Here is a 27,910-nt window from a genome sequence, read left to right on the forward strand (position 1 = left end):
GCACCTTTGTTAATCTTCGTAGAAGACAATTATTGAGAAATATATGAAATCAGCCACAAATCTTTTGGGCAAGAATGTACAAGTGACACCAGGGAAGCAAAGGTCATTCATCTCCTTTATCAAGAGTCATATATCATATACAGTCCTCCAGCTCCAGCTCTCAGAATTCCATTTGAGAGTGTCCATTCATAACTGAAATAGAACACAATCTTTATAAATATTTTACAATCATTAATTGAAGCATAGGGACCCAACGCCATGAGCCATGACAATTTGTTTACTTATTATTACTTAAAACCACTTGAATGCAAATGAAACCTCAAAAGCAGTTAAGAGAAGAAGAAAAAAGAAGAAAAAATCACAACCAAACCTTAAAACATATAAAGGTTAGAATACTGCAACAATTTAAATTTACCTCAGCTTTCTAAGAAACTGAGAGGGTTAATTTAAACAAAAATGTTTTTAGCAGCAATTTAAAAGACCACAGTGAAGCCGACTGCTTGATCAAAAACAGGCAGGGAGTTCAAAGTGAAGGCATTGCCAAACTAACCAATCTCCTTACAAACGCAGACCAGATATTATAGCGGTCACATAGGGACATGTGGGATAAGGTAGTTCTCATGGTTTTGCAGTTTTGTTTATTGAGCTGCTCTACATTTTTAAATGTTGCAGAAAAACTCACTGGATATATCCATTAAAGCATTCCTATTCATTCTGTTCCTTTTCTGCACCCTCCTCCACGTAGCTCACATATGGTCCTGCTCCCATCATGCATGATAAAACTCCAGGCCTCTCCTTCTACCAAATGGTCCCCCAAGAAGCCCTTCAGTATGAGGGGATTCTCTCCTTACTTCTGCATTTCAAGTGGATATGGATTGGGCTCCTTACGATGGATCTTGAGAATGGAGAACAATTTGTGCAAACAGTGGTTCCAATGTTTTCCTCTAGTGGTATCTGTTTTGCCTTCATAGAAAGAATCCCCAAAGTATCTTTCATCACTGAGCTAAAAGACTTGTTACAAGAGGGTGCGAAAATACGTGATAAAATAATGGGTAGCAAAGCCAATGTGATGGTCGTCTATGGAGAATCTTACTCAATGATATTTCTTAGATGGTTTCCATATTTATCAGAAGAAGAAGAGATAGGAGAGGTTGCAAGAGGTAAAGTGTGGATAATGACAGCCCAGATGGAGCTGACTTCTGCAGTTTTTCAAAAGACTTGGGATACACAAATAATCCATGGGGCTCTGTCTTTCACAATTCACTCTAATGCTCTACCAGAATTTCACAAATTTCTTGAACACATAAGTCCCTCCACCACAAATGGTGATTATTTCATCAAGGACTTCTGGCAACAAGCCTTTGCTTGTGTCTTCCCTAGTACAGTCACAGACGTTATTGATCAGAATATTTGCACTGGAGAGGAGAACCTGGAAATGCTTCCTACACCTTTTTTTGAAATGAGCATGACGGGCCATAGCTACTGTATATACAATGCTGTTTATGCCATGGCACATGCTGTCCATGCCATGTTCTCATCCAGTCTCAAATCAAGATTACTGGAAGACAATAAGAAGCTGACATCTCAGGTTTATCAGCTATGGCAGGTAATGTGGCCAGATTTCCCTTGAGACTGAGTGCCATAAAGGTAAAGGTAAAGGGACCCCTGACCATTAGGTCCAGTCGTGACTGACTCTGGGGTTGCGGCACTCATTTCGCTGTGTGCCATAAATTGGTGTTAAAATAGTTCAGTAAATTATCTCACTGACGATTCTGGTCCTTGTGGGATAGAGTTAGCATTGTCTTCATCTGTAAAACTGACATGAACATCTCTTTTCTCTCTTTTCAAAATCTAGTTTCATCATTTCCTCAGGCGTGTGTCATTTAATAATAGTGTGGGAGACACATTTTCCTTCAACCAGAATGGGGAGTTGGAAGCTGGGCTTGATATTATTAATTGGATTGCTACGCAAAACCAATCCTTTCATAAAGTTGAAGTTGGGAGAATGGATCCCCAGACATCTTCGGGGAATATGTTCACCATCCATGAGGATGCTATAACATGGCACAAGTGGTTTAATCAGGTACAATCAAATTGTCGGTATTTTGAGTCCTGATTGTAAACACAGTTTCACTGGACAATGATGTGCTTGGATGTTACACTTCATGAAATTCCTCTTCAGGAGGTCTTTGATTTTATGTATTGATAAGTTGTTGGGTGAACAAAGAATATGCCTTTTTTGCATTGAATATGTGTAAAATATTCATTATTGATTGAAATGTATAGTTAGTCTGCACTTATTTGGTATCCAAGGAAGTGGCATATGGTTCCCAGCATGGCTGTGACATGATCCCAGGGCCATGGTTTCCTTCCTGCGCAGCTAGTGGTTGGATGCACATCCTCTCCCGCTGGCTGTACTGGCAGGAAGTGGGTTACTTGATACCACATACATATCAAATACTTTGGCCAAAACCTACCTATTTCTCTAATCATTTTTTGGGGGGGGAGGGACTAGTTCAACCTAATACCCACGCCCTGTATCTTATCAGTAATTTACCCCTCACCTGGCCTCAGGGATCATGCACATGGGAATGCAAACACGCACACTAATTTCAGTGAGTACGCTCAGAATACTGCACCATTTTCTTTATGCAATGATTTCTGTCAGCTGCTTGAAGTCTGCAGAGTGAGAGTCAGGGAAGTGAGCAATCTAGCTAGCATCACCAGACAGGAGTCCTATTCCCTCTCAACAAGTGGGAAACTTTATTTCCTGCTTGCCTGTAACAAAACAGCCCTTAAGACTTTGTAATTCACTGATCCAGTAACCTCACTATTCTGGGGACTTTGACTGATGAGGGGAGGCTACAGTGTCAGGTAATAGGCAAAGGAGGAATGGTGGAATCCATCTTCCCATCCTGGCTCTTCTAGGGAGGAAGAAGAGGTAGATGGCATATACTGTATTTACAATAGGCATTTGAGGGAGGTCACAGCTCAGAGACAGATGAGGGGGAAGGTTGGGAAATCATGGGAGAGCTGGACCAACACTTGGCTGACACCTTGTCATTAGAAATCATATCAGACACTCCATCTCCCAGAACCTGGTGAGCCTTAAAAGTATGAGAGCAAGGAGCTCAAAGACAGAGTCACTTAGGAGCATCTGTAGAGGAGGTGATTATATTGATGGATGGGGAAGCTGGAAACAGAAAAAGTGAGGGTAGAGATTCACTTGAGAAAACACCATTATCCAAGAGGTTGGGTTCTATAGCCTCTCTCTGAAAAGTCTGAAATAAAGAAAGGACTGTAAGAAACCTTTCCTTGTCTTTATACTTTCCTGGGTAACCATTCGGTGCCCACCCTCTCCTCATCCTCCTCACTGTCTCACTTTGAGAAAGGGCACATGGTTCCTTCCTCACAATGAGTGCATTGTGGACAAGGTCAGCCTGTATCACCACTTTTATGTGGTGACTAAAGGTTCAGTTTGAAATAATTTAAAATTAGCCATTCCCATAATGACTCCAAGATCAATATTCACTTTTTTTCCTTCATGGATTAGGCAAGGCCTATTTCTCTATGCAGTGAGCAGTGCAGTCCTGGTTCAAGCAAGAAAGCAAAAGAAGGGGAGCCATTTTGTTGCTATGATTGCATCCCCTGTCCAGAAGGGAAGATTTCAGACCAGAAGGGTAAGCAATAATGTGTTTAGAAATAGGAGGGAGATTATGTGATATTTAATCACAACAGGGCTATAGATTCAAATTGCATAAATGGCTTGAGATTAATGGCATGTTTTTTTGGAAAACTGTTAAAATGATATGCATTGAAATTCAACTAGGGGGATACGAGGAAGTCACTTAACAATGTTAAGAAGATTAGTTTCAAGAAGGTTAAGATTTATGTTTGTCTGTTTATTTGTTAGTGTATTTTTAATTTTGTGAAAATCAATAAAAAAATGAAAAAAGAGAGATTAAAGGCATGTTTGTGAGATTAAACCATGTATTTTCCATTTCAGATATGAGTGATTGTTCCACATGTTCAGAACAAACATATTCAAATAAAAACCATGATTTATGTATTCCCAAGGAAATAAACTTCTTGTCTTTTGAAGAACCTGTGGGGCTAAGTTTAGCCCTTTCTACTCTTTCCTGTTCTTTGGTCACCGTTCTAGTCCTCTTCACATTTATGAAGAACCACAACACTCCTATTGTCAAAGCCAACAACTGGCAGCTCTCCTACACGCTTCTCCTCTCCCTCCTGCTCTGCTTCCTTTCTGCACTGCTATTCATTGGACAGCCTCAGAAGGTGTCATGTCTCCTCCGTCAAACTGCTTTTGGCATCATCTTCTCAGTGGCTGTTTCTTGTGTGCTGGCAAAAACCCTCACTGTGGTTCTGGCTTTCATGGCCACCAAGCCAGGATCCAAGAATGAGGAAATGGGTGGGAAAGAGGCTGGCCAATTCCATTGTACTTTCTTGCTCCCTTATACAAGGAGGCATTTGCATTGTGTGGCTGGCAATCTCTCCTCCGTTGCCAGAGGCTGATATAGATTCAGTGGCTGGACAAATTATACTCAGATGTAATGAGGGGTCTGTGACAATGTTTTACTGTGTCCTTGGCTATATTGGCTTCCTGGCCATTGCCAGCTTCACTTTGGCCTTCTTTGCCAGGAAGTTACCCGACACATTCAATGAAGCCAAGTTTATCACTTTTAGCATGTTAGTGTTTTGCAGTGTGTGGTTATCCTTTGTTCCAACCTACTTGAGCACCAAGGGGAAATACATGGTAGCTGTGGAGATCTTTTCTATCTTAGCCTCCAGTGCTGGATTATTGGCCTGCATCTTTTCCCCCAAATGCTACATTATTTTGCTGAAGCCTGAATTGAACAAAAGGGAACAGCTAATACAAAGAACTATTTGAATTTCTTTAATTAGTGAACCAGAGTCATGTTTATTATAAATTACCTCTTCATTTCATAAGAATTTAGGGTTGATTTTTCTTCTACAATGGATGCTACTAAAAAGTCAGCTCTCTCTAATAAACATTGTTCCCCGTCCCAAAAACACTAATGTCAGGGCTGCAATGCTAACCCTTTATCAGGAAGTAATTCTCACTCCATTCTTTGGGATACTGACATAGAATCACAGAATTTTGGAGTTGGAAGGGACCCTCCACAGTGCAGGAATTTGCAAACATGTGAGTAGACATGGTTAGAAGTACCGGTACTAACATTGACTATGCAAAAGCCTTTGACTGTGTCGACCACAGCAAATTATGGCAAGTTCTTAAAGAAATGGGAGTGCCTGATCACCTCATCTGTCTCCTGAGAAATCTCTATGTGGGACAAGAAGCTACAGTTAGAACTGGATATGGAACAACTGATTGGTTCCAAATTGGGAAAGGAGTACGACAAGGCTGTATATTGTCTCCCTGCTTAATTAACTTATATGCAGAATTCATCATGTGAAAGGCTGGGCTGGATGAATCCCAAGCCGGAATTAAGATTGCCGGAAGAAATATCAACAACCTCAGATATGCAGATGACACAACATTGATGGCAGAAAGTGAGGAGGAATTAAAGAACCTTTTGTTGAGAGTGAAAGAAGAGAGCGCAAAATATGGTCTGAAGCTCAACATCAAAAAAACGAAGATCATGGCCATTGGTCCCATCACCTCCTGGCAAATAGAAGGAGAAGAAATGGAGGCAGTGAGAGATTTTACTTTCTTGGGCTCCATGATCACCGCAGATGGCGACAGCAGCCACGAAATTAAGAGATGCCTGCTTCTTGGGAGGAAAGCAATGACAAACCTAGATAACATCTTAAAAAGTAGAGACATCACCTTGCCAACAAAGGTCCGTATAGTAAAAGCTATGGTTTTCCCAGTAGTGATGTATGGAAGTGAGAGCTGGACCATAAAGAAGGCAGATCGCCGAAGAATTGATTCTTTTGAATTATAGTGCTGGAGGAGACTCTTGAGATTCCCATCGACTGCAAGAAGAACAAACCGATCCATTCTTAAGGAAATCAGCCCTGAGTGCTCACTGGAAGGACAGATCGTGAAGCTGAGGCTCCAATACTTTGGCCACCTCATGAGAAGAGAAGACTCCCTGGAAAAGACCCTGATGTTGGGAAAGATGGAGGGCACAAGGAGAAGGGGACGACAGGGGACGAGATGGTTTGATAGTGTCTTCGAAGCTACAAACATGAGTCTGACCAAACTGCAGGAGGCAGTGGAAGACAGAAGTGCCTGGCGTGCTCTGGTCCATGGGGTCACGAAGAGTCGGACACGACTAAACGACTAAACAACAACAAGCAATGGATCAAGTGTTCTGAACAAACAACGCCTACAGTAATGACAATTTAGGGCTGTTAGGGACATAGAATTTTTTTGTCAGGCAAAGAGCTCATTGACATCACAGATTAATTGTATTTCCTGATTGGGCTAGGCACCGGTCTTTGTTAAGGTGAATACCATCTTCTACAGGTCTCAGATGCCTATAAATTTATGCAGCTTTACCTTAAGCTTTAGTTTTCCTATAAGCATATTATAAGGAGCCCCAAAATATTTGGTTCTGAACTGCTATTTTATAAGGAACTCTTCACATGTACTGAAACCCAATTCTGTTCAATTAGGTAACATCTAGCTCAATATGATTGAATTTATTTGTTTCATTTACAATCCTGTGTTGTGTATAATTGTTTTCCTTCTGTTTCCCTACCATTTCCTGGTCCTCTTATTAAAGGTTTTTATATATTAACATTTGGTTTCCTTGGTTCTGAAAGGCAATTCAGTTGAATTTCTCACTGCCTTCCTCTTAAGCTTCAAAGTTCCAAAAGATATGTCATTTGGGTTTGAGGAGAGTAAATTCAGAACTTCACTCATGGTTCATACTTTACCCCACAAATCTGTTGTGCTGGTGCTGAGAGAGCCCTGAAAATAGGGTTAAAAATATCATTCATACCGCTGGACAGAATCAGGTGAGGTAAAGGATAATAATCCTGCCTCATAAAAAGATATTGATACTTCTTGAGGGTGTGAATCCTTATACAGAAACTGGTTTGTCCAGTAAAGAACCCATACTATCTATCACAAGCCACCTTCAAACCTCTGTGCTAAATGTGAAAAAATATGGGAGGAGATACCAAGCACATATAAATTGGGATCAAAGCTGACCTGTATGCACCCATACCTCTATTTAGTTTTAATAATCCCATGTTTAGGCACAATGATAGCCTGAAATGAGTTATGGTTATGAAGCAGCAAAACTGATTTAGCACCAATGCAGTCAAGCAAAAAAGCAACTTTTGTATGATGGAAGTGATAACAATATGTATGGAAATACAGGCTTTTATAATGTACTTTCAGGAATTTCCAGGGAATGCTTTGCTGGGTTTGTTGGGTATGGCCTCGCTTTGTCTCTAGAATAAATATGCAATGATTCTGAAAATAATACCAATAATATCAAATAAAAATAAAGAATGAAACCTGGCAAATAAGTACAGGGATCTTTGGGTTGGCACCCATTACATATATTTTCAAGGAGGAAGAATTAAATGAACTTGCTTTCCAGATTAGAGAATTTCCACTGAATGCAAGCATGGACCATCAGTCACTATCATCTGTAGATACTAACAGCACAAGGTCACCACAGCGGCCTGCTTAATTACCAACAACTGTGAGAATGCAGGGCTAATGTTTAATTGGGGCTCCTTTGGAAAAGCATGCAGGATAGTAATATAATCAGTCATAAATATTTTTTAAACTGTACTGTAACAGTTATGACGTGGAAAGAGAACTTGTCTTTCCTTCCCCTCTCCAAGCCAAAGCAGAAGCATTGACTCCTGCAAGGTACAGTTTAACAATTCTCATTCCAGCAGTGAGTGGTGGGTTCAATCCTGCTTGGGTCTCTTTCACTACTGTGTTCCCTGTAAGGGACATATTGTTGAAGCAAACCCCTGTAAACCTCCCAATGCAGAGTCCACTGGCAGATCACTCTGGGTGACCCACCCAAGGGAGATAAGGAGCTATTTTCACAGGACTCCTGTGAAGCTCCGATTCCACTGAATAGGTCTGATTGTGTTCAGTCTTCTACTGACTCTGGTGTGCAGCCCTAGAAATCTCCACAATCACCATACTGCAACTAATATTTCTATGAGAAGAAAGGGCTTGCTATTGAGATTAAGGTCATGTTTGTGAGATCAAGACATATATTTTCCACTTGCTGATTGAAGTTCCTTCATGTTCAAACTAAACTTATCCAAATACAAAACTCTATTTCTGTATTCCCAGGTATATAAGCTTCTTGTTTTATGTAACATGTAAACAGCACTAGTTACATACTGTCTTTCCCAGGAACATTTGAGTATAGAGTTCCAAAGGACTCAGCAGTTGGGTTTCTAAAGGCAACTGAGTTGCTGATTAGAGAAGAGGCATGTCTTTGTTAAAAGTAAGCAAAACCGCCCTGCACACACACACACACCGACTGATAATTCCTCCTACCAATGGTTTGCCCACATTTCTAATCTATGAGAGGGTGTTTGATATTTTCCAGAATGAGCTAATAAAGTTCTGTATGAAACTTCAGTGTGGTCCCCCTAATACATGTGCACGTGTTTTCAATTTCTAGACCATGGTATTGTACATCTGATGATTTGCTCTTATTCTGATACCAGAATAATTAGGGGGAAATTTGTTCAAATGTGACAAACTAGCTCCCTTCTGCTATTCCACAGTGAAACCCTGTCATTGCAAAAATGGCAATAATTAATTCTGCTGCCTATCAAACTCCCTGTGGAATCTGAATAGGAAAGAATTTGAAACATGGTATTTAGTAAATATACCAATTAGAGTTTAGAGCTACTCCTAGAGATTAACAATATATATTATTCAGGGTTCAGACTTCTTTAAAGACTGAATGAGCATTTATATTTGCCTTTGAAACTATAGATACTCTAATAAGGGAGTTGACAGTGGACATAGTGTGATAGCCCTTGAGTGGGGATTCTTCCTTGTACTCAGGATGCTGATATTTCTGGTGGTGCTTCTTGTACTGTCACCTCACACAACATGCAAGGCTCACATTGTGAAGTGTCATTTCCATGATCCACACCCTCCACTTCACAAGTATCACAAGTCAGGAGACCTCATCCTTGGTGGCATAGCTTCTGACAGCTACATTATCTCTAATGCCTTAGCCTTCGCTGAAGATCCCCCACAGGTATTGCCCGAAGAGCTGGTGTAAGGACTTCTTCCTTTGTCCCTTTGTTTAGTCAGCCCCAGAACTCAAATCTGGCAGCTGTGCCTTACTGATTTTTTCTTCTGTATCTTCTGTTATTTTCAAAAAAAAAGAATAGAAACATTAAAACAGGTAATTTCCCAAATGCCCAGCTGTAGAAGGAGAAGCAGTTGAGAAAATTTCGAGGATACATAAATCAGATGAATCCATTGTCTGAATGAATGAGAACAGAGACCTCATCTGCCAGTGTTCCACAATCTTAAGAAAACAGATGAGGATGTTGCATAGATCACCAAATGTATTAAATGAATGGACTTCACATTAGGGGGGGGGGGAAATCAAATAGTTTTGCCTTTCCTTTGGTCAATTTGATGTTGTGCTTTGTTTTGTTGCAAGGGCAATATGCAAACTGCTAAGTTTAATTATTGTGATCATAGAAAAATAATAACAATGCAATTAGTGGTATACTGAATGGGTTAAAACTTCCTGTTCCCCATAACAATAAAATAAGGAGGACTATAATAATGATTAATTGATTTAATTGGCATATAAGCCTGAATATTCTAACTGCATATCTATTAATTTTAAAAACCATTGTCTACCTTATTCTGTAAATGAAATTAAATCCTAATTCCTAAATCATCATCTTCTTCTTTTTCTTTACCTTCATATATTCCTGATAATGGTACTTATTGATCTCATATTCACATCCTCTCCCCCTGCACTAGATAATTTATTGTTTTGGTTATTGACCACTAATACTTCCATTATTAGGTGAAATGCTGATTAATGGCTCAGAATGGTTGGCTATCAAAAACAAAACCTTGTTATTTTCCTTTAAGCATCTCTTATGGGAAAAGAGTATTGCCTTTAAAAATGCATGCCCTACATAAGATTACTGTCATGAATACAACCTATTGTTATACATTAAGTGAATGTTAGAATCACAGGTTTAAAGTTAAATATGCCATTTACATTATACATTTTATTTTTTCAAGTCAAATATTTTTGATGAGCAGTCCTTTGGCCAAAATTGAGTATGAGACCTGAATCCATTCTCACTTCTGGGAAAGATGTCAAGCATTATGTTGAATTTTATTCTGGCCAATACAGAGACGGTGTTTCTACTTTAGAAAAGCAAGATACAAAATTTCAGATTTTGGCCAATAAAAAAAGCAGGATTGCTGGTTTCAACATTATTATTATTTTTATTTTTATTATTATTATTATTATTATTATTACTATTACTATTATATTGGTTAAAATGCTGTAATTCTAATTTTACACAATGTAAGATATCTTTCTGATGCAGATTGCAATTCTTATTCTAGCATGGTGCCTAAGAATTACCAGCACATCCTGGCCTTGGCATTTGCAGTAAAGGAGATCAATGGCAACCCTCAGATCTTATCCAATACAACCTTGGGCTTCCACATCTTTGACAGCTATTTCATTGCAAGGGGGACTTATCATGCCACACTGCTCCTTACGTCCAGCCCAGACAGATTCGTCCCCAACTACAAATGTGACACTCAGAATGATTTGATAGGTGTCATTGGGGGACTTGATCCCCTAACCTCTCTTTATGCAGCAACAGTCTTGGATATCTACAAAATTCCACAGGTATAACAGTCTCTGTGCTGCGCACTATGGGTTTAAGGAGATTTTCTCTTAATGTTCGTATTGTCAACCATGTTTCACTTTATGGTTTAGATGCTAAAATATGTAAACTGGTATTGTGAATAAAGCATAACCTTAAAGAAAAAATCCTGAATTTATTAATACAATTAAGAAAAACAAAACAACATGCTTTTTCATTCCTCTAGTTTTTTCATCATCTGAGCTTATAGAAAATCGAGGATCAGCTTGAATGTAGCCGGGCATTAGATGCATTAACTCAGAGCAGAGAACAATGTGATTTAACAGAGTTGCACCTTTGTTAATCTTCATAGAAGACAATTATTGAGAAATATATGAAATCAGCCACAAATCTTTTGGGCAAGAATGTACAAGTGACACCAGGGAAGCAAAGGTCATTCATCTCCTTTATCAAGAGTCATATATCATATACAGTCCTCCAGCTCCAGCTCTCAGAATTCCATTTGAGAGTGTCCATTCATAACTGAAATAGAACACAATCTTTATAAATATTTTACAATCATTAATTGAAGCATAGGGACCCAACTCCATAAGCCATGACAATTTGTTTACTTATTATTACTTAAAACCACTTGAATGCAAATGAAACCTCAAAAGCAGTTAAGAGAAGAAGAAAAAAGAAAAAAGATCACAACCAAACCTTAAAACATATAAAGGTTAGAATACTGCAACAATATAAATTTACCTCAGCTTTCTAAGCAACTGAGAGGGCTAATTTAAACAAAAATGTTTTTAGCAGCAATTAAAAAGACCACAGTGAAGCCGACTGCTTGATCAAAAACAGGCAGGGAGTTTCAAAGTGAAGGCACTGCCAAACTAGCCAATCTTCTTACAAACGCAGAACATATATTATAGCGGTCACATAGGGACATGTGGGATAAGGTAATTCTCATAGTTTTGCAGTTTTGTTTATTGTGCTGCTCTACATTTTTAAATGTTGCAGAAAAACTCACTGGATATATCCATTAAAGCATTCCTATTCATTCTGTTCCATTTCTGCACCCTCCTCCCTTTAGCTTACATATGGTCCTGCTCCCATCATGCATGATAAAACTCCAGGCCTCTCCTTCTACCAAATGGTCCCCCAAGAAGCCCTTCAGTATGAGGGGATTCTCTCCTTACTTCTGCATTTCAAGTGGATATGGATTGGGCTCTTTACGATGGATCTTGAGAATGGAGAACAATTTGTGCAAACAGTGGTTCCAATGTTTTCCTCTAGTGGTATCTGTTTTGCCTTCATAGAAAGAATCCCCAAAGTATCTTTCATCACTGAACTAAAAGACATGATACAGGAGTGTGTGAAAATACGTGATAAAATAATGGGTAGCAAAGCCAATGTGATGGTCCTCTATGGAGAATCTTACTCAATGATATTTCTTAGATGGTTTCCATATTTATCAGAAGAAGAAGAGATAGGAGAGGTTGCAAGAGGTAAAGTGTGGATAATGACAGCCCAGATGGAGCTGACTTCTGCAGTTTTTCAAAAGACTTGGGATACACAAATAATCCATGGGGCTCTGTCTTTCACAATTCACTCTAATGCTCTACCAGAATTTCACAAATTTCTTGAACACATAAGTCCCTCCACCACAAATGGTGATTATTTCATCAAGGACTTCTGGCAACAAGCCTTTGCTTGTGTCTTCCCTAGTACAGTCACAGATGTTATGGATCAGAATATTTGCACTGGAGAGGAGAACCTGGAAATGCTTCCTACACCTTTTTTTGAAATGAGCATGACGGGCCATAGCTACTGTATATACAATGCTGTTTATGCCATGGCACATGCTGTCCATGCCATGTTCTCATCCAGACTCAATTCAAGATTACTGGAAGACAATAAGAAGCTGACATCTCAGGTTTATCAGCTATGGCAGGTAATGTGGCCAGATTTCCTTTGAGACCATGTGCCATAAATTGGTGTCAAAATAGTGCAGTAAACTATCTCTGTGATGGTTCTGGTCCTTTTGAGATGCAGTTAACATTGTCTTTATTTGTAAGACTGACGTATACCTCTCTTTTCTCTCTTTTCAAAATCTAGTTTCATCATTTCCTCAGAGGAGTGTCATTTAATAATAGTGTGGGAGACACAGTTTCCTTCAACCAAAAGGGGGAGTTGGAAGCTGGGCTTGATGTTATTAATTGGATTGCTTCACAAAACCAATCCTTTCGTAAAGTTAAAGTTGGGAGAATGGATCCCCAGACATCTTCGGGGAAGATGTTCACCATCCATGAGGATGCTATAACATGGCACAAGTGGTTTAATCAGGTACAATCAAATTATCAGTATTTTAAGTCCTGATTGTAAATACAGTTTCACTGGACAATGATGTGCTTGAATGTTACAAAGAATTCACGAGTTGATTAAAGAAATTAAATGTGAAGTTCTAAAACAGGGGATGTGCTTTAGATTTCTTTTATTGAGAAGTTGTTGGAGGAACAAAAAATATGCATCCTTTACATTGAATATATGTAAAATGATTATCATTACTTGAGGTCAGTCTCTGCTTACTTTGGGCTCTGCAGAAGCAGCATTTGCTGTCCGGTAAGGCCACAGCATGATCCCAGGAACCATGTTTCCCTTCCTGCGCAACTGGGGGTGGGATGCACATTCCTTCCGCCTAGCTGTACAGACATTGGCCCGTTGAAATAGGCCAATTAGGTGCCTGTAGGAAGGTGGGTTTTGCAGCCCTGTAAAATAGAATCACACCTGGAGTCCCACTTCTTGGATTCCCACCAGATTCACCACCCACCTAGGAAGGGTTATTATTGTCTGTCTGCCCACATTGGGGCCGATGGGCCATAGCAGGGGTCGGCAAGGTTTACCTGCCTGTGGCGGTTCACTCCAGTGGAGATCCCTCCATGGGCTGGATTGTGCAAGTGCTTGAGTGCGAGTCACCAAGCTGTGCTGCACTTGTTTAGCGCAGTGAGTGGGTGGCTCGGTTCAGGGGAGACCCGTGGGCTGGTTAAATGACCCCTGTGGGCCATAGCATCATTTCCAATGGCACTCCTGGCATGATCCTAACACCTGGTGCATGTCAGTGGGTAACTTCCGGTTAGGACTGATCCTACCTTGCGTATCAACCAGGAGGTATATTCCTTAATGCTAGTTACATTCCCAATCACTTTGCCAAAACCTACATCTGTAATCAATAATGTTTTGGCCTATTTCAACCCATTAACCATCTTATTTCTGGTTTCCCCCTCACTGGGCTGCAGGTATCATGCACCTGGGAATCCAAACACACACACTGATTTCAGTGAGGCTGCTCAGATTACTACATCACTGAATATCACCCAAAATAGTTAAAATTCAAATTTCATCCATCGGACTAAACTATATGTCACCTTTAAGTATTTGATACATGCAATAATTCCTGACAGCTGTTTGAAGTCTTTGCAGTAAGAGGGAGGGTGGGGAACAAACCAGTTAGCCTTACCTCATAGTTGTCTTCTACCCTCTGAAGGGGAAATCTTTATTTCCCGCTTGCTTCTATCAAGACAACAATTAATACTCTGTAACACATTGATTCCAGCTGCCCCACTATATTGGGTAGTCTCAGTGACAAAGCGAGAGTACAGTCCATGGCATTATAAATGCATGTTGCTTTTAAAAAAAGCTGTTCTTCTGAAAATTGATTGAAAATTGGAGTTGAGACTATTAATGGGAGTTATATTATTCAGATGGAACAAAATGGCCATAAGCACTGTCCTTAATTGTGGAATTGGCAAGATCATAAGGCAGCATTAGATAATTGTTTCAGGTGCTAGATCAGGCTTCCTCAACCTTGGCTCTCCAGATGTTTTGAGACTACAATTCCCATCATCCCTGACCACTGGTTCTGTTAGCTAGGGATTATGGGACTTGTAGGCCAAAAATATCTGGAGGGGTGAGGTTGGGGAAACCTGTGCTAGATGCAGGGGAGCAGTAAATTGCTTTTTCCTGGAATGCAGCCACCATTAATGACCACCCTTCTGTTTCTGAAAGCAGCTTTGAACAATCAGCACACACTCTCTCTGTCTTCTCCAAACTGCTTCAATTCGAGAAAATGGCAACAGGTTACCTGCTTAAAATAAGTGCATTCTAGACAATGTGCACCTGCATCAACACTTTTATATTGTGACCAAAAGTTCAGTTAAAATTAAGGTAACAGTTTACGGTTGACCATCTACAAGTTCTCAAGGATTCCAAGCTCTAGATTCTCTTTTTTCATTCATGGATTAGGCAAGGCCTATTTCTGTATGCAGTAAGAAGTGCAATCCTGGTTCAAGCAAGAAAATGAAGGAAGGGAAGCCATTTTGTTGCTACGACTGCATCCCCTGTCCAGAGGGGAAAATTTCAGACCAGAAGGGTAAGCAATTATGCATATAGAAAGAGGAAAATTGCCAGAAAATTCAGAGAAACAAAGCTAAAAATGCATAAGGATGTGTGTATACACTAGCACTGCATTCAGATAACACTTTATTCCATTTTCCAAACATTGTTAGCTAATAATTTTGATTTTTTTATGTGGCCTTTTAAAAGATGTAACAGTAGATGCAAAATTTAGAGGGAGGTTTCTTTACCATTTCCATGTCATTAGCATTCAGTACTAAATACATTTGCAATTTTGTTAACCTGTAAAATTGTACAGCCATACCTCCACTTACGTATTCCTCCGCTTACATAAACTTCGGGATATGTAAGCAGCAAACCAGGAAATATATTTCTGGGTTTTTGCTGTGTGTGTGTACGTGCAGAAGCGGTCCCTCCATTTGTGGAAACCTCTGGATCTGACTGGAGCTCCAGAATGGATCCTGTCTGCAACCAGAGGTGCCACTGTATTTGTGTTGTAACTTAATGTGCTGAAATTGCAGGAATTATTTAAGGGATGCAGGTATAAGGGACGTGGGTGGTGCTGTGGTATAAATCACAGAGCCTAGGGCTTGCTGATCGGAAGTTTGGTGGTTCGAATCCCCGCGACGGGGTGAGCTCCCGTTGCTCGGTCTCAGCTCCTGCCAACCTCACAGTTTGAAAGCACATCAAAGTACAAGTAGATAAATAGGTACCGCTCTGGTGGGAAGGTAAATGCACTGGCAGAGGAAGAGGAGTGCGGGGGGAGCACAATGCCACTGGCAGCACGATCCTGGTGGGGTGCCATCACAGCTGCCCTCCCTCCCACGCTGGGCACCACATCCCCAGGACACGCACCAACCCCACACCCGCCTGCTCTCCGCCACCGGTGCTGAAGCATGAAGCTCCACCACTGGGTAAACAGCGTTTCCGTGCACTGCTCTGGTTTCACCAGAAGCAGCTTAGTCATGCTGGCCACATGACACGAAAAAAAACTGCCTGTGGAAAAATGTCAGCTCCCTCAGACAGTAAAGCAAGTTGTGCGCCGCAACCCCAGAGTCGTTTGTGAATGGACTTAACTGTCAGGGGTCTTTTAACTTTATAACAAGATATACTTCCTTCCAGCCATATGTTGTATTTCAATTGCTTTTGTCAGCTAATTTGAATTGCATGTGTATAACAGCCTTGGTAGAAGCATTGAAATGCAGATTACTAGTGCAATAAGCAAACATGCATAGCAGGGCTCTGTGGTATCATTTCTGTTTGCTTGGTTTTCCAGTTTTTAAAAAATGGCTGCTTAAAACCTTAAAGCTGGGAAGAATTTGAAACTTTCCACTTTAGAAAGACTCAGCCTTAATTACTGTAGTCACACTACATTTTACAGGATGAATAACTTATTCTTCTCCAATTTTAATTGTAAAATTGGCTGCTCTTGAGATTAACAGCATGTTTGTGAGATTATGCCAAATATTTTCCTTTTCAGATACGAGTGACTGTGCTACATGTTCAGACCAAACTTACCCAAATAAAAACCATAATTTCTGTATTCCCAAGGAAATAAGCTTTTTGGCTTTTGAAGAACCTGTGGGGCTCAGTTTAGCCATTTCTGCTCTTTCCGGTTCTTTGGTCACCATTCTAGTCCTCTTCATATTTATGAAGAACCACAACACTCCCATTGTCAAAGCCAACAACCGGCAGCTCTCCTACACGCTCCTCCTCTCCCTCCTGCTCTGCTTCCTTTCTGCACTGCTATTCATTGGACAGCCTCAGAAGGTGTCATGTCTCCTCCGACAAACTGCTTTTGGCATTGTCTTCTCAGTGGCTGTTTCTTGTGTGCTGGCAAAAACCCTCACTGTGGTTCTGGCTTTCATGGCCACCAAGCCAGGATCCAGAATGAGGAAATGGGTGGGAAAGAGGCTGGCCAATTCCATTGTACTTTCTTGCTCCCTTATACAAGGAGGCATTTGCATTGTGTGGCTGGCAATCTCTCCCCCATTGCCAGAGGCTGATGTACACTCAATGGCTGAAGAAATAATACTTGGATGTAATGAGGGGACTGTGATTATGTTTTATTGTGTCCTTGGCTATATTGGTTTCCTGGCCATTGCCAGCTTCACTTTGGCCTTCCTTGCCAGGAAATTACCCGACACGTTCAATGAAGCCAAGGTTATCACTTTTAGCATGTTAGTGTTTTGCAGTGTGTGGTTATCCTTTGTTCCAACCTACTTGAGCACCAAGGGGAAATACATGGTAGCTGTGGAGATCTTTTCTATCTTAGCCTCCAGTGCGGGATTGTTGGTCTGCATCTTTTCTCCCAAATGCTACATTATTTTGTTGAAGCCTGAATTGAACAAAAGGGAACAGCTAATACAAAGAACTAACTGAAGAATTAAATATTTGTTTCTATAGTTTGGTGAACCAGGGTTATGCTAATTAAAAACTGCCTCTTCATTTTATATTAATTTAATGTTGATTTTTCTTCTACATTGGATGCTACTAAAACACCAGCTCTCTCTAATCACCATAATAAAATTGTTGAGCTTTTTCCCCCCTCTTACAAAAACGCCAATAAAACACGTTTGTATCATTGACTTGACAAGGTGTCTCCTTTCAGAAAATCCTCCCCATATATCAATTCCACCTTTGAAATCCCAATAATGTCTGGGTAAATCTGGTCATAAGGCAGCCCTAATTTTTATATATATTTGATTTTCATATCAATGTAAGACCAAACAAAAAAAAAATTGATGGAAACATACTTTTAATAACATCAAAATGCATCAAAACATTTTATGTCTGAGTGTAACCTTGAGAGATTAGTGGGGGAAGCAATTTGGCTAAACGGACTGTATGTTATGGCAAACTGCATATATTATGTCAGTGTTAGACATTCTAGTTCAATTGAAAATGAGGAACAGTAGAATGTAGAACAGAGAAGAGGAGGAGGAGGAGGAGGAGGAGGAGGAGGAGTTTGGACTTGATATCCCACCTTTCACTTCCCTTAAGGAGTCCCAAAGTGGCTAACAATCTCCTTTCCCTTCCTCACCCACAACAAACACTGTGAAGTGAGTGAGGTTGAGAGACTTCAGAGAAGTGTGACTAGCCCAAGGTCACCCAACAGCTGCATGTGGATGAGCGGGGAAGCAAACCCAGTTTACCAGATTACAAGTCCACCACTCTTAACCACTACACCATACTGGCTCTGAATAGAAGGAGCAATTAAAGAAAAAAATGATGATACCTTTAATTCCAATTCTGATTAAAGTGTTTTACATCTATTCTGCCTCCATATAGCCCTGGCATTTGGGGTGTGGGTGTGGGAAGGAGATTTGGCAGCCACGTGGCTTGGAATCCCTGATTTATAGACCCAAGTAATTGCCTATGCAGAAACGCAATAGAAATTAATACTAAATCTTTCTAAAATTAAACTATTGGGATGAATGAGTAAATTGTCCCTTCAAAGCAAACAATACCTCACTTATTAGAAGTAAGGATCACTGGTCTATTGCTACTTCTATTAGAGTTCCCTTATATGCTGCCTCTGGTTCCACAGTGGTGGCCATGCATGGACAATAAGGTTCTTTATAGATGAGTTTCTACAGGGCTTCTTTGACATCTTTGTTTCTCAGACTATAGATCATGGGGTTGAACATGGGTGTGATGACAGTGTACAACAAAGAGAAGAGTTTATTGAGAATGGGTGACTGTTTTGCTGATGGGGCTGCATAAACAGTACCTAAAGTGACATAGAACAGTGTCACCACAATGAGGTGAGAGGAACATGTGGAGAAAGCTTTCTGCTTCCCTTTGGCAGATGGAATTCTCAAAACAGTTGAAATAATTTTGGCATATGAAGCCAAAGTGAGAAGAAAGGGGACCATTGTCACCATGGATGCTAAAATGAATGTGGTCATCTCTGCTATATGAGGGTCAGCACAGGAGAGCTTTATAATAGGGCTTAAATCACAGAAGAAATGGTCAATTTCATTGGAGGCACAGAACGGCAATCGGAAAGTTAGCACGATAGTCACTATGGGAGTCAGGAATCCACTTATCCAGGAACCAGCTGCCATCTGAAAGCAGACTTTGATGTTCATGATGGTTGTGTAGCGAAGTGGATTGCAGATGGCTAAGTACCGATCATAAGACATCACTGCTAAGAGATAGCATTCAACAACTGCCATGGAGCCAAAGAAATAAAACTGGGTAATGCAACCAGAGAAGGAGATGGCTTCACGTACTTTAAGAAGAGTCTTCAGCATCTTTGGGACAACTGAGGTTGTATACCATATCTCCAGGAAAGAGAAATTTAACAGGAAGAAATACATGGGTGTGTGAAGGCCTCGGCTGAGTGATACAGTAATCAATATGAGGATGTTGCCAGAGACTGTAATCAGGTAGATAGCCAAGAATGTCACAAATAGAAGGATTTGTAGACCATGAAGATTCCCGAATCCCAAGAGAATAAATTCTGTGATGGTTGTTTGATTGTTTTCTAGTAAAATGAGCATCTGAATGCAACAAAAGAATTATAACAAAGAGAAGAGAAACAGTAACAACTACTACAACAACAGTAAAATGGTTACAGTTATATGGAATAAAATAAAAGTACAGTTCAGACCACAGAAAGTATTTCTAGCTGCTTCTTTCAGAATATCCTATGTACTATGTTATTAAATAGAGAAGAAACAATAATTAGTAGCCTGTGCTGTTGTCCAGAGTTGTGAAATCACTGTCCTAAAACTGCTACAACTTATCTGGCTGATGCTGGTTATATATACAATGTCAAGTTAGGGACTGTGCAGGCACACTGAGAGAGGGTTGCAATCCAGCATGAGCTGCTATGGCCTCATATCCACCAGGGATCTGGAAAAATATTTGGAGTTTGGGCTTAGTACACATTTTGTAACAGGCCAGTAATTTTTAGTATAGACCCTGAAATCCTATACATGGTCAGTTAGAAGCCCCTGGATTAATTTATTTGATGTGGTTTACTCCTACACAAGCATGCAAATGATTGTAGTTCTGTAGCTTTATCATATGGATATAGGAGTAAGGTAGGGTTGCCATATTTCAGAAAGTCAAAATATGGACAAAAAAAATATTGTTTTCTCTCCATTTTACTCCTATTCATTTCTCTGACAACAAAACTTGCAATTTTCCCCAAGTCTGTAATGCCATGATGAGCATCTGGACTCAACAAATAATAATAAAGCCATTAAATCAATTTGGATGAAAATAACATTGTAATGGAAATGGCTACTCTCCACATGAAATGGGGGGCACTGTTTGTGTGGTCATGCACAGCCTCCCCCCAAGCCTACGCGATTCTCCGCAATGCAGCCCACCTTTGCCTCCCCAAGCTGGATACCTGGAGGTTCCTGCCTAACCTTAAACAATTAACCAATCCCAGCTGGGGAGACGTTGCCAGGGGAATGGGCCAGGTAGGATTGGGACCGCCCTGCACACACAGTAGAGGGTGGAACTTACCTGGGAGCCCTCAGGCAGCTCCAGAGCTTCTCCCGCCCGACCCTCCCTCAGTTTATGCCGCCTTATTGCAGGTTACCTCTTCTTTACAAGTATGCAGGCACCGCTGCAGTCATTAATGGTTGCTGTTGAAGGACCGAGGAGGAATTTCCCTGCATTGGCAGGTTTTGCCTTCCCCACAGCAAAATGTCACAACTTTGGTGGTTTCAGGCCTTGGGTGGAATCCTTTACTCTATCTTCCCTAAATGGCAGGGGGGGAGCGGTGACTTACGCCCCCCCCCCCCGTGGCGGCAATCCCAGGCTTCCCCGTTAAAGAGGTTGTGATGAGGGGAGTCACTGGCCATACGCTGAAAGGTTGTCAGTGCTCTCCCCTGTGTTGCAGTGAAATGGGGGGGGGGAGGCTCTCTGCTTAAACATATGTCTTCCAGAGCCAGCCCTAACCCCACACAGATTACATAGCCCTGGTGTTCCCCAGATCCTCGGCTGGGGACTGGGAGGAATAAACGCCCAATGCCTAAGTCAAGGTCTCCCTACATCTGAAAGTTTATTGTGGCCAATTTTAATCCCATAACATGTTGTCATGAGTCATTACTCCACCCAGGTGTCGCCTGGGGTCGGGGGGTCTCCGCCTGGCCATGCAATATATTTATCACAGCTCAACAAAGACACAATTTCCCCTCCCATGTTCTGAAGGAATATTCATTTAAGAGGACTTGCTTTTTCTTGTATATTTGAGAGGAGACATTTATAGCAGAAAATTTTATCCAGTGCTATGTACTATTGTGCAGTGGGAACGAGTAGAGGTATTTTTATACATTTTTATCCTTAATTTCAGTTCCTTTCAGTTCCTGTTCATTTCATTTGAAATGCTTTCAAAAAAGTATTTATGCATTTCCCTTCAGAACTGTCAATAACTACACTGCATCTTTCAAAGATACACAATTTCCACCAGGTAAGGAAGTTTAACCCACCAGGTCATATTCAATTGGAGTCAAATTGCTTAAGCAACGCTGTAGAAAATCAGAATAATCTGGGGCAATCCAGTGCTTTAACAGGAATACTATATTGCCATGAATTGCCTGGTGGAAACAGGGCCCCCACACATATGACAATACCCACACATATATCACAATCCAACTTCTGAATAATTATGAATAGTATTTCACAGCATATAATCAGTATATTGCACAATGTAGTTTTTATACCCCACACATCTTACTGGGTTGCCCCAGCCACTCTGGGCAGCTTCCAACATATATAAAAACCATAATAAAACATTAAACATTAAAAAAAAAAACCCTTCCCTTTAAAAGGATTGCTTTCAGACAGTTTGGGGGTTGCCTAACTCCATACCCCCAACATTTCTCCAATGAAAATAGGGACATCCTAAGGAAAAGTGGGACATTCCGGGATCAAATGAGAAATTGGGATGGCTTCTCTAAATCAGGGACGTCCCTGCAAAATAGGGACACTTGGAGGCTCTGCAATCCAAATAACAGGGAAATCAACTGAAGTGATCATTCTGCCTTTCATTTCTACACAGTTGCTTACCATTCTACTGAAATGAATGACACATGAAATGCAGTCATACACATTGGTTATTTAGATATAAGTTGCAGTACCTTCAGTGGAGGTTACTCTTATGTAGTGTGTGCAGAGTCTTAATAATCAAAACATGAATTTCATTGGGGCCACAGTCATATACACACTTACTCAAACAGAAAGCACTGAGGAAATGCTCGTAGGAAACTTAAATTCTGAGTGAATGTGCTTTGGAGTTTGCTGTTCATCACTTTCTTCAGCTCAAATGAGCAAATCACAATGTGCCAGTTACTTCTCCATCCAATTAATGATTAACTAATGAAAATCACTCTTGTAACATGTGGTAATGGTAACCGTTATGTTATAGCAGTTTCAAAGATACTATGTGCAACACTTGCATATATTTTTTTTCATTTGCCAACAGCTGGATATGTGTCCTGATTCCCCTGATATGCCTTCCATTGCCCATTCACACAAGGTGGCAATCATGCAATCATGAGTATGCATGTGTGAGTTAGACTGATCCCAAGCTCTTTCTTACTTTCAAAAGGTCCATGATCAAGAAGGTTCCAAAGCTTCTTGACCATGGGAGTTGCTGGAGTTTTATCATGTTAGAACATGCAGACACTTGGCCACAAAGGCACCGGGCAAAATAAGCATAAAAAAACACAGGTGTTACTAGGATCTGAGTTGAAATGTCCTAAAGATTTACTAGTATTACCTGCCTTTGGGGTAAATTAGTGAAAACTATGAAAAGATCTGCAGATAGATGTAACACCGAATGGCTATAACTTGAAATAAAACATGCTGAATAAAATAAAAGTGCTGTGATATGAACCTCTGAAATTAAACTTATTAAAGATAAATTTAAAATAGCTTACCATTATAAAAAATGTCCCATGTAACTATTTCTTGATTTTCCGAGAGGCTACAAATAATTCATTTTAAAGTGATTCAGGCTGGGGAGCTGTATATTTGATCCTCCTCCCACTTTTGATATTTTAGAAACTAACTCTGAATTAAGGTTTGATCACTTCATCACCAAATCAAAAGCAGACGAATCACAGATTATATTTAACGTCCCATTATACATCAAAGTTGATTCTAGTGCATTGACTTAGACATTATACTACAATTGACATTAAAATATAAAGTGAATGTCACACACTACAATATTTATTCCCAAAGGAAAGCTGTTTCTAACTGAGATAGTGTCAGCCAAGTGAACTTTTTTAAGAGGAAGAAAAGTTGAGTTAAAGAAATTACTTTGCTGATTCCTTTGAGGCAGCTTGAACAATGTAAACATATAGAGTATGACCTTTGCATAAGATTAGCACCAAGTTTGAAAGAAATTAAATGACAGTATAACAACCCTTTCGCCCTTTTTAATAATTGATGCATTTTGTATACTGTGTATATTTTTGACTTCTTTGCATTGAATAATTCTTCTTTGTGAAAAGCCAAATGAAGGGGAAATACATAAATACATGCTTTAGAATTTATTTAGGATTGTTTGTTAGTTATGTATATTATTTAGAACACACACACATATATACCACAAATGTAATAATTCAATGTTATACCCCCATATGTATTAAAGACCAACTAGCATAACCTCCTATGCTTAACCATAGAACACTTAAAAACAAACAGAAAAAAACAGTCCTTTGTGCAATTTTTCCCATCTAAGAAATACTGTGTAAATGTGTTGTGAATCATGATGAAAAGGAAATAAATATGTGTTTAAAATGGCACAAAAGCATGATGGTGATTGCTTCAAAACATAGCTGGTTTTAAATCCTTAAGTATTATTTTAATGCATTCCACTTACATGTAACTGTGCTGAAAAACTGGAAGTTCTATAGAGATGTGATTTGTGTGTATATATATATATATACATAAAAGATAGGAAAAAACAACTAGAAATAACTAGAGGCAATTTTGACGATGGATGCAATGGCCAGAACCAATCACTCAGCCATGGCATCTAAACAGTTTATAGATGCTCTAGGTAAAAGATAAAAGGGTTTTTTATTAGGGTGAGGCAAGGAAGGCCATCATTAGTATCTGCCATCCCTGGGCATCGCCCTACCCTACTCCCCAAAAAACCAACCCCTTAGAGTGCAAACTATGCAGGTGCCGCTCTGGACATTCCTTCTGTGAGAAACTACTTTCCCAGTTTTAATGTTTGCACCCAATGAATGATGGCATAGCAGTGATGATTAGCAATTTTGGAAATCTATCCAAATAGACAAAATGAAGTCAATGGGTATATCATTCCGGGGAAGAAGCTTCCTAATTCATTATTAAGCCATTTTGTTTGTTTTCTGCTAGTGGAGAAGTTACTGTTGTCCCAGAGAAAGAAATGGTTCATTTTCTTTTGAGTGACAAAGCGTGTTCTCCCTAACAGAGAGCACGTGTTGCGGTTGGGGAGCAGGCCGCCCTGGCATGACTAGGCAAAATTGATCAGCAACCTGGCCTTAAGGGTTAATTGGGTTGCTGGGGAACATTGATTGTTACCAACTCGGAGGAGGAGTCAGAAGTTATAAATAGTAGGGCCAGACGTAGGGACGTCCTCTTGGCCGTTTGGCATCGGATCAGGAGCTGCACTGAGACGGTTGTATTCTGCCTCTTGCTTCATCGGGCCTATCTTAAATTTCCTTTTTCCCTAGTCATTATCCGGCCTCTATTGATTTCTTCCTCCCCTTTTTTCCCCTCGCCTTGCCTACAGTTTTCTGCCTTCCATTACCCTGTTCCTTTCCCCTGCCTCCAGTTTAATATTCTTTCCCTCCTTTTAATTTTCTTTTAATTTTAAACCTGAAACATTAGGCCTGAGGGTGGGTTCCCCCCCCCGGCCTTCCGGGGCCTGCCTCTGGGCCAGGCACCTGGTTATTCCATCTATAAGAGGCCGCCAGGGCCTCTACTGATTTCCCCCCGCCCGTTGGTCGGTTTGGTGCTGGGGCCGGGAGCGCGGAGATCGGCGGTGGGGGTGCGCGTGAGCTGCTAGGGCTGCGGAGGCCGGCTGCCTTAAGGCCCCCCTCCCCCCCGCTGGAAATAATTAAATAAAAATCGGCCTCCTCCCTTACCTCGACGCGGTCGGAGGCCGGCTGCCTTAAGGCCCCCCTCCCCCCCCACTGGAAATAATTAAATAAAAATCGGCCTCCTCCCTTACCTTGACGCGGTCGGAGGCCGGCTGCCTTAAGGCCCCCCTCCCCCTCCGCTTGAAATAAATAAATAAATCGGCTTCCTCCCTTACCTTGCCGCGGTTTCCGGGCGCCGGGAGAGGACGGTCTCTTCCCCGGGTCTCTCCCCGGGCCGCGGCAGCGCCCGGCGGGGGGGGGGTCGCCTTGCCTCCCGGGTCTCGGGGGCGCCGGGAGGGGAGGTAATTTTTCTCCCGCCGCTTGGCCATCGGCGAGCGGCGGGGCGTGCGTGCGGCCCTTTGGGCGGGGAGGTAGGCCAGACGTCGCCTGCGTGCGCCGAGCCGGCGCAGCGGCGTTGGGAGGCTAGGCCTTCCCGTTCCCCCGGCCTTCTCCCTTCTTTGTGTGGGGAAGTGGTGGGCTGCATCCCTGCTTGTGCCCAACGTTCTGTTTATTTTTTGGCTGCTCCCCCTTGTGGCCAGGTAGGTCACTGCAGCTGGTTGCTTGTTTGGAGCTCCCTCTGGTGGATCAGTGCTGTGTTGCACCTTCCCCAAGTGAGCTCGGGGATATCGGGCGCCCCCTGCTGGCTGAAAGGAGGAAGCGCATACCTCTGGTTTAAAGCATAATTTTAAAGGCAATAAATAATAATAAATAAATAAATAAAGATACACAGTAGTTGTTTGTTTTTAGATAGTATATAGAGAGTTTGCATAGACACTAGTTCCTATTGCTTTATTTAGTGTCATCTTCCAGCATTTGGAGAATTATTTACTGCTTGAATTTATTATCTGTGGCTGGCGGTGACGCCCGGTGGTGGTAATCGTTAATTCTCAATTTGAATCTAATTAGCAGGTATGGCTCCTAAGAAAGTCGCTGCCCGTCCCAGCGCAGCCTCTGGTGCAAAACGGCCTATTAGAGGTCCATCACAGGCACTTCGTTCTCCCACCTTAAGTCAACCGGTGGGACGGGTACAATCCCTGGTGGAAAGTATGGCAGGCAATCCAGTGGCTCTATCTCGCTTCGCAGCCGAAATGGATGGTCTCCTTCAACAGTGTTCGGCTCAGCCTTCCGCGTCCAGAAGGCGTCCACGTCCAGTTGTGGCGCCATCCCCAGCGTCACCGTCATCTGGTGAAGAGGAGAGAGATGGCTCATCACTTAGGGGTTTGATGATTGATTCCCAGATAGCCCATCCCCGTGACTTACCTGCTGCACGTGGCCGTTCTCGGAGGCCTCGCCGTTCTTCTGGGAGGGCCGCGGGGGGGGGGGGAACCCCTTTGGCAGCTTCCACCCGCCAAGCTGGGCTCACCCAGCCTGCGGATGTGGCGGCTTCTGGCTCCGGTATCTCACTTGTTGTTGATCCTCATTCAGCTCCAGGTACATCACAGCTGAGCCCTGATTCGGAGTCTTCCACTGAGGACAGTCTTCCAGTTCCTGCCAGGAAGTCCTCGGGCGGTAGACGTCGCTGCAGGAGGTCTTCACTGAAGCGTACCAAACGGAGGGGGGGCGAATCATCTGCTTCATATGCTGCCCCAGGTCCTTCACAGCAGGATCCTGACTCTGAGTCCTCTATCGAAGACAGCTTGCCAGTGCCTGCCAGAAGGTCGTCAGGTGGAAAGCGTCGCCGCAAGAGATCTTCGCGGAGGCACGCAAAACGGAGGAGGGACGACTCGTCATCCTCTTATACCGGTACGTCTTCCTCTAGCTCTGATGCTGAAGCAGAGAGTTCTTTGGATCTTTACTGGGGCTATGGAGAAGCAGCCTCAGGGCTCCCCAGGTGGGCTTGGGAACGTCGGGCTAACACGCACCGGGCAAAGTATGGGGCAGTACAGGAATGTAAAGATGGCGTTTTGGTACCTGACGTTAAGGTCTCTACTAATTCCGCCAGAGACGTCATTCCAGGTTCGCATTTGTCAGCTAAGTTGCGAGCCAGGATTTTAAACGGCCGTTATGTTGAGATCTTCAAGTTGGCTCCTCCTTCAGAGGACCAGGAGAGGGCGAGCTCTTCAAGGAAGCGCTCTGGTGTGTCCAGTACAGACAGGACATTCGAACGTTGGCTCGATTGTTTCCAAGTCTTTGCTGGAGTGGTCATGGCGGCTTATCCGCGGAGATCTCTTCATTTGTTAGTTTACTTATCTATTGTTCGCTCTGCCTTCACCAAAGCTGGTGAAAAAGCTGCGATCAAATATGATGAGAATTTTAGGCGCAGGGCGGCTAAGATTCCCTCGGCCCGCTGGGATCGAAAAGATCTTGACGTATGGACCACTCATGTGGCCCCACTCATTGAAAAAAAGGCGCCAGAACAACAGAAAATGAGGTCAGGGGCCTTTAAATCCAGCCGTCGCCTATTATGCTGGGATTTTAATAAGGGTTCCTGTCAGCGTCAGGGGTGCAAATTCGCCCACATGTGCAAGAGGTGCAATGGCTTGCACGCCGCTTCCTCCTGTTATGCAGGTCGGCGGCCCTTTCGCGGGGGAAAAGGGGGTTCCCAACAAACCCCCAAGGCAACCCCCCCGCCTCAACCTCAG

General features: G+C 41.9%; 2 protein-coding genes across 2 annotated transcripts; one reads left to right on the plus strand and one right to left on the minus strand.

Moving 5' to 3' along the window:
* Positions 1-889: 889 nt before the first annotated feature.
* On the plus strand, positions 890-17,604 carry LOC307201529 (vomeronasal type-2 receptor 26-like; the record flags this gene model as incomplete). The annotated part of the gene is made up of 9 exons (XM_079950802.1): positions 890-1,606; positions 1,856-2,100; positions 7,769-7,840; positions 9,011-9,229; positions 10,559-10,850; positions 11,903-12,763; positions 12,928-13,155; positions 15,112-15,238; positions 16,703-17,604. 9 exons carry the CDS (start codon positions 890-892, stop codon positions 17,602-17,604), a joined length of 3,663 nt encoding a protein of 1,220 aa, XP_079806928.1.
* A 1,211-nt stretch (positions 17,605-18,815) lies between these two features.
* LOC307201530 (olfactory receptor 11L1-like) lies at positions 18,816-22,804 on the minus strand (the record flags this gene model as incomplete). Its single annotated transcript, XM_079950803.1, has 2 exons — positions 18,816-19,730; positions 22,790-22,804. 2 exons carry the CDS (start codon positions 22,802-22,804, stop codon positions 18,816-18,818), a joined length of 930 nt encoding a protein of 309 aa, XP_079806929.1.
* Positions 22,805-27,910: the final 5,106 nt, after the last annotated feature.

The sequence above is a fragment of the Podarcis cretensis genome, assembly GCF_951804945.1.
Source record: "Podarcis cretensis genome assembly, chromosome: 13".
In the NCBI taxonomy this organism is placed as follows: Eukaryota; Metazoa; Chordata; class Lepidosauria; order Squamata; family Lacertidae; genus Podarcis; species Podarcis cretensis.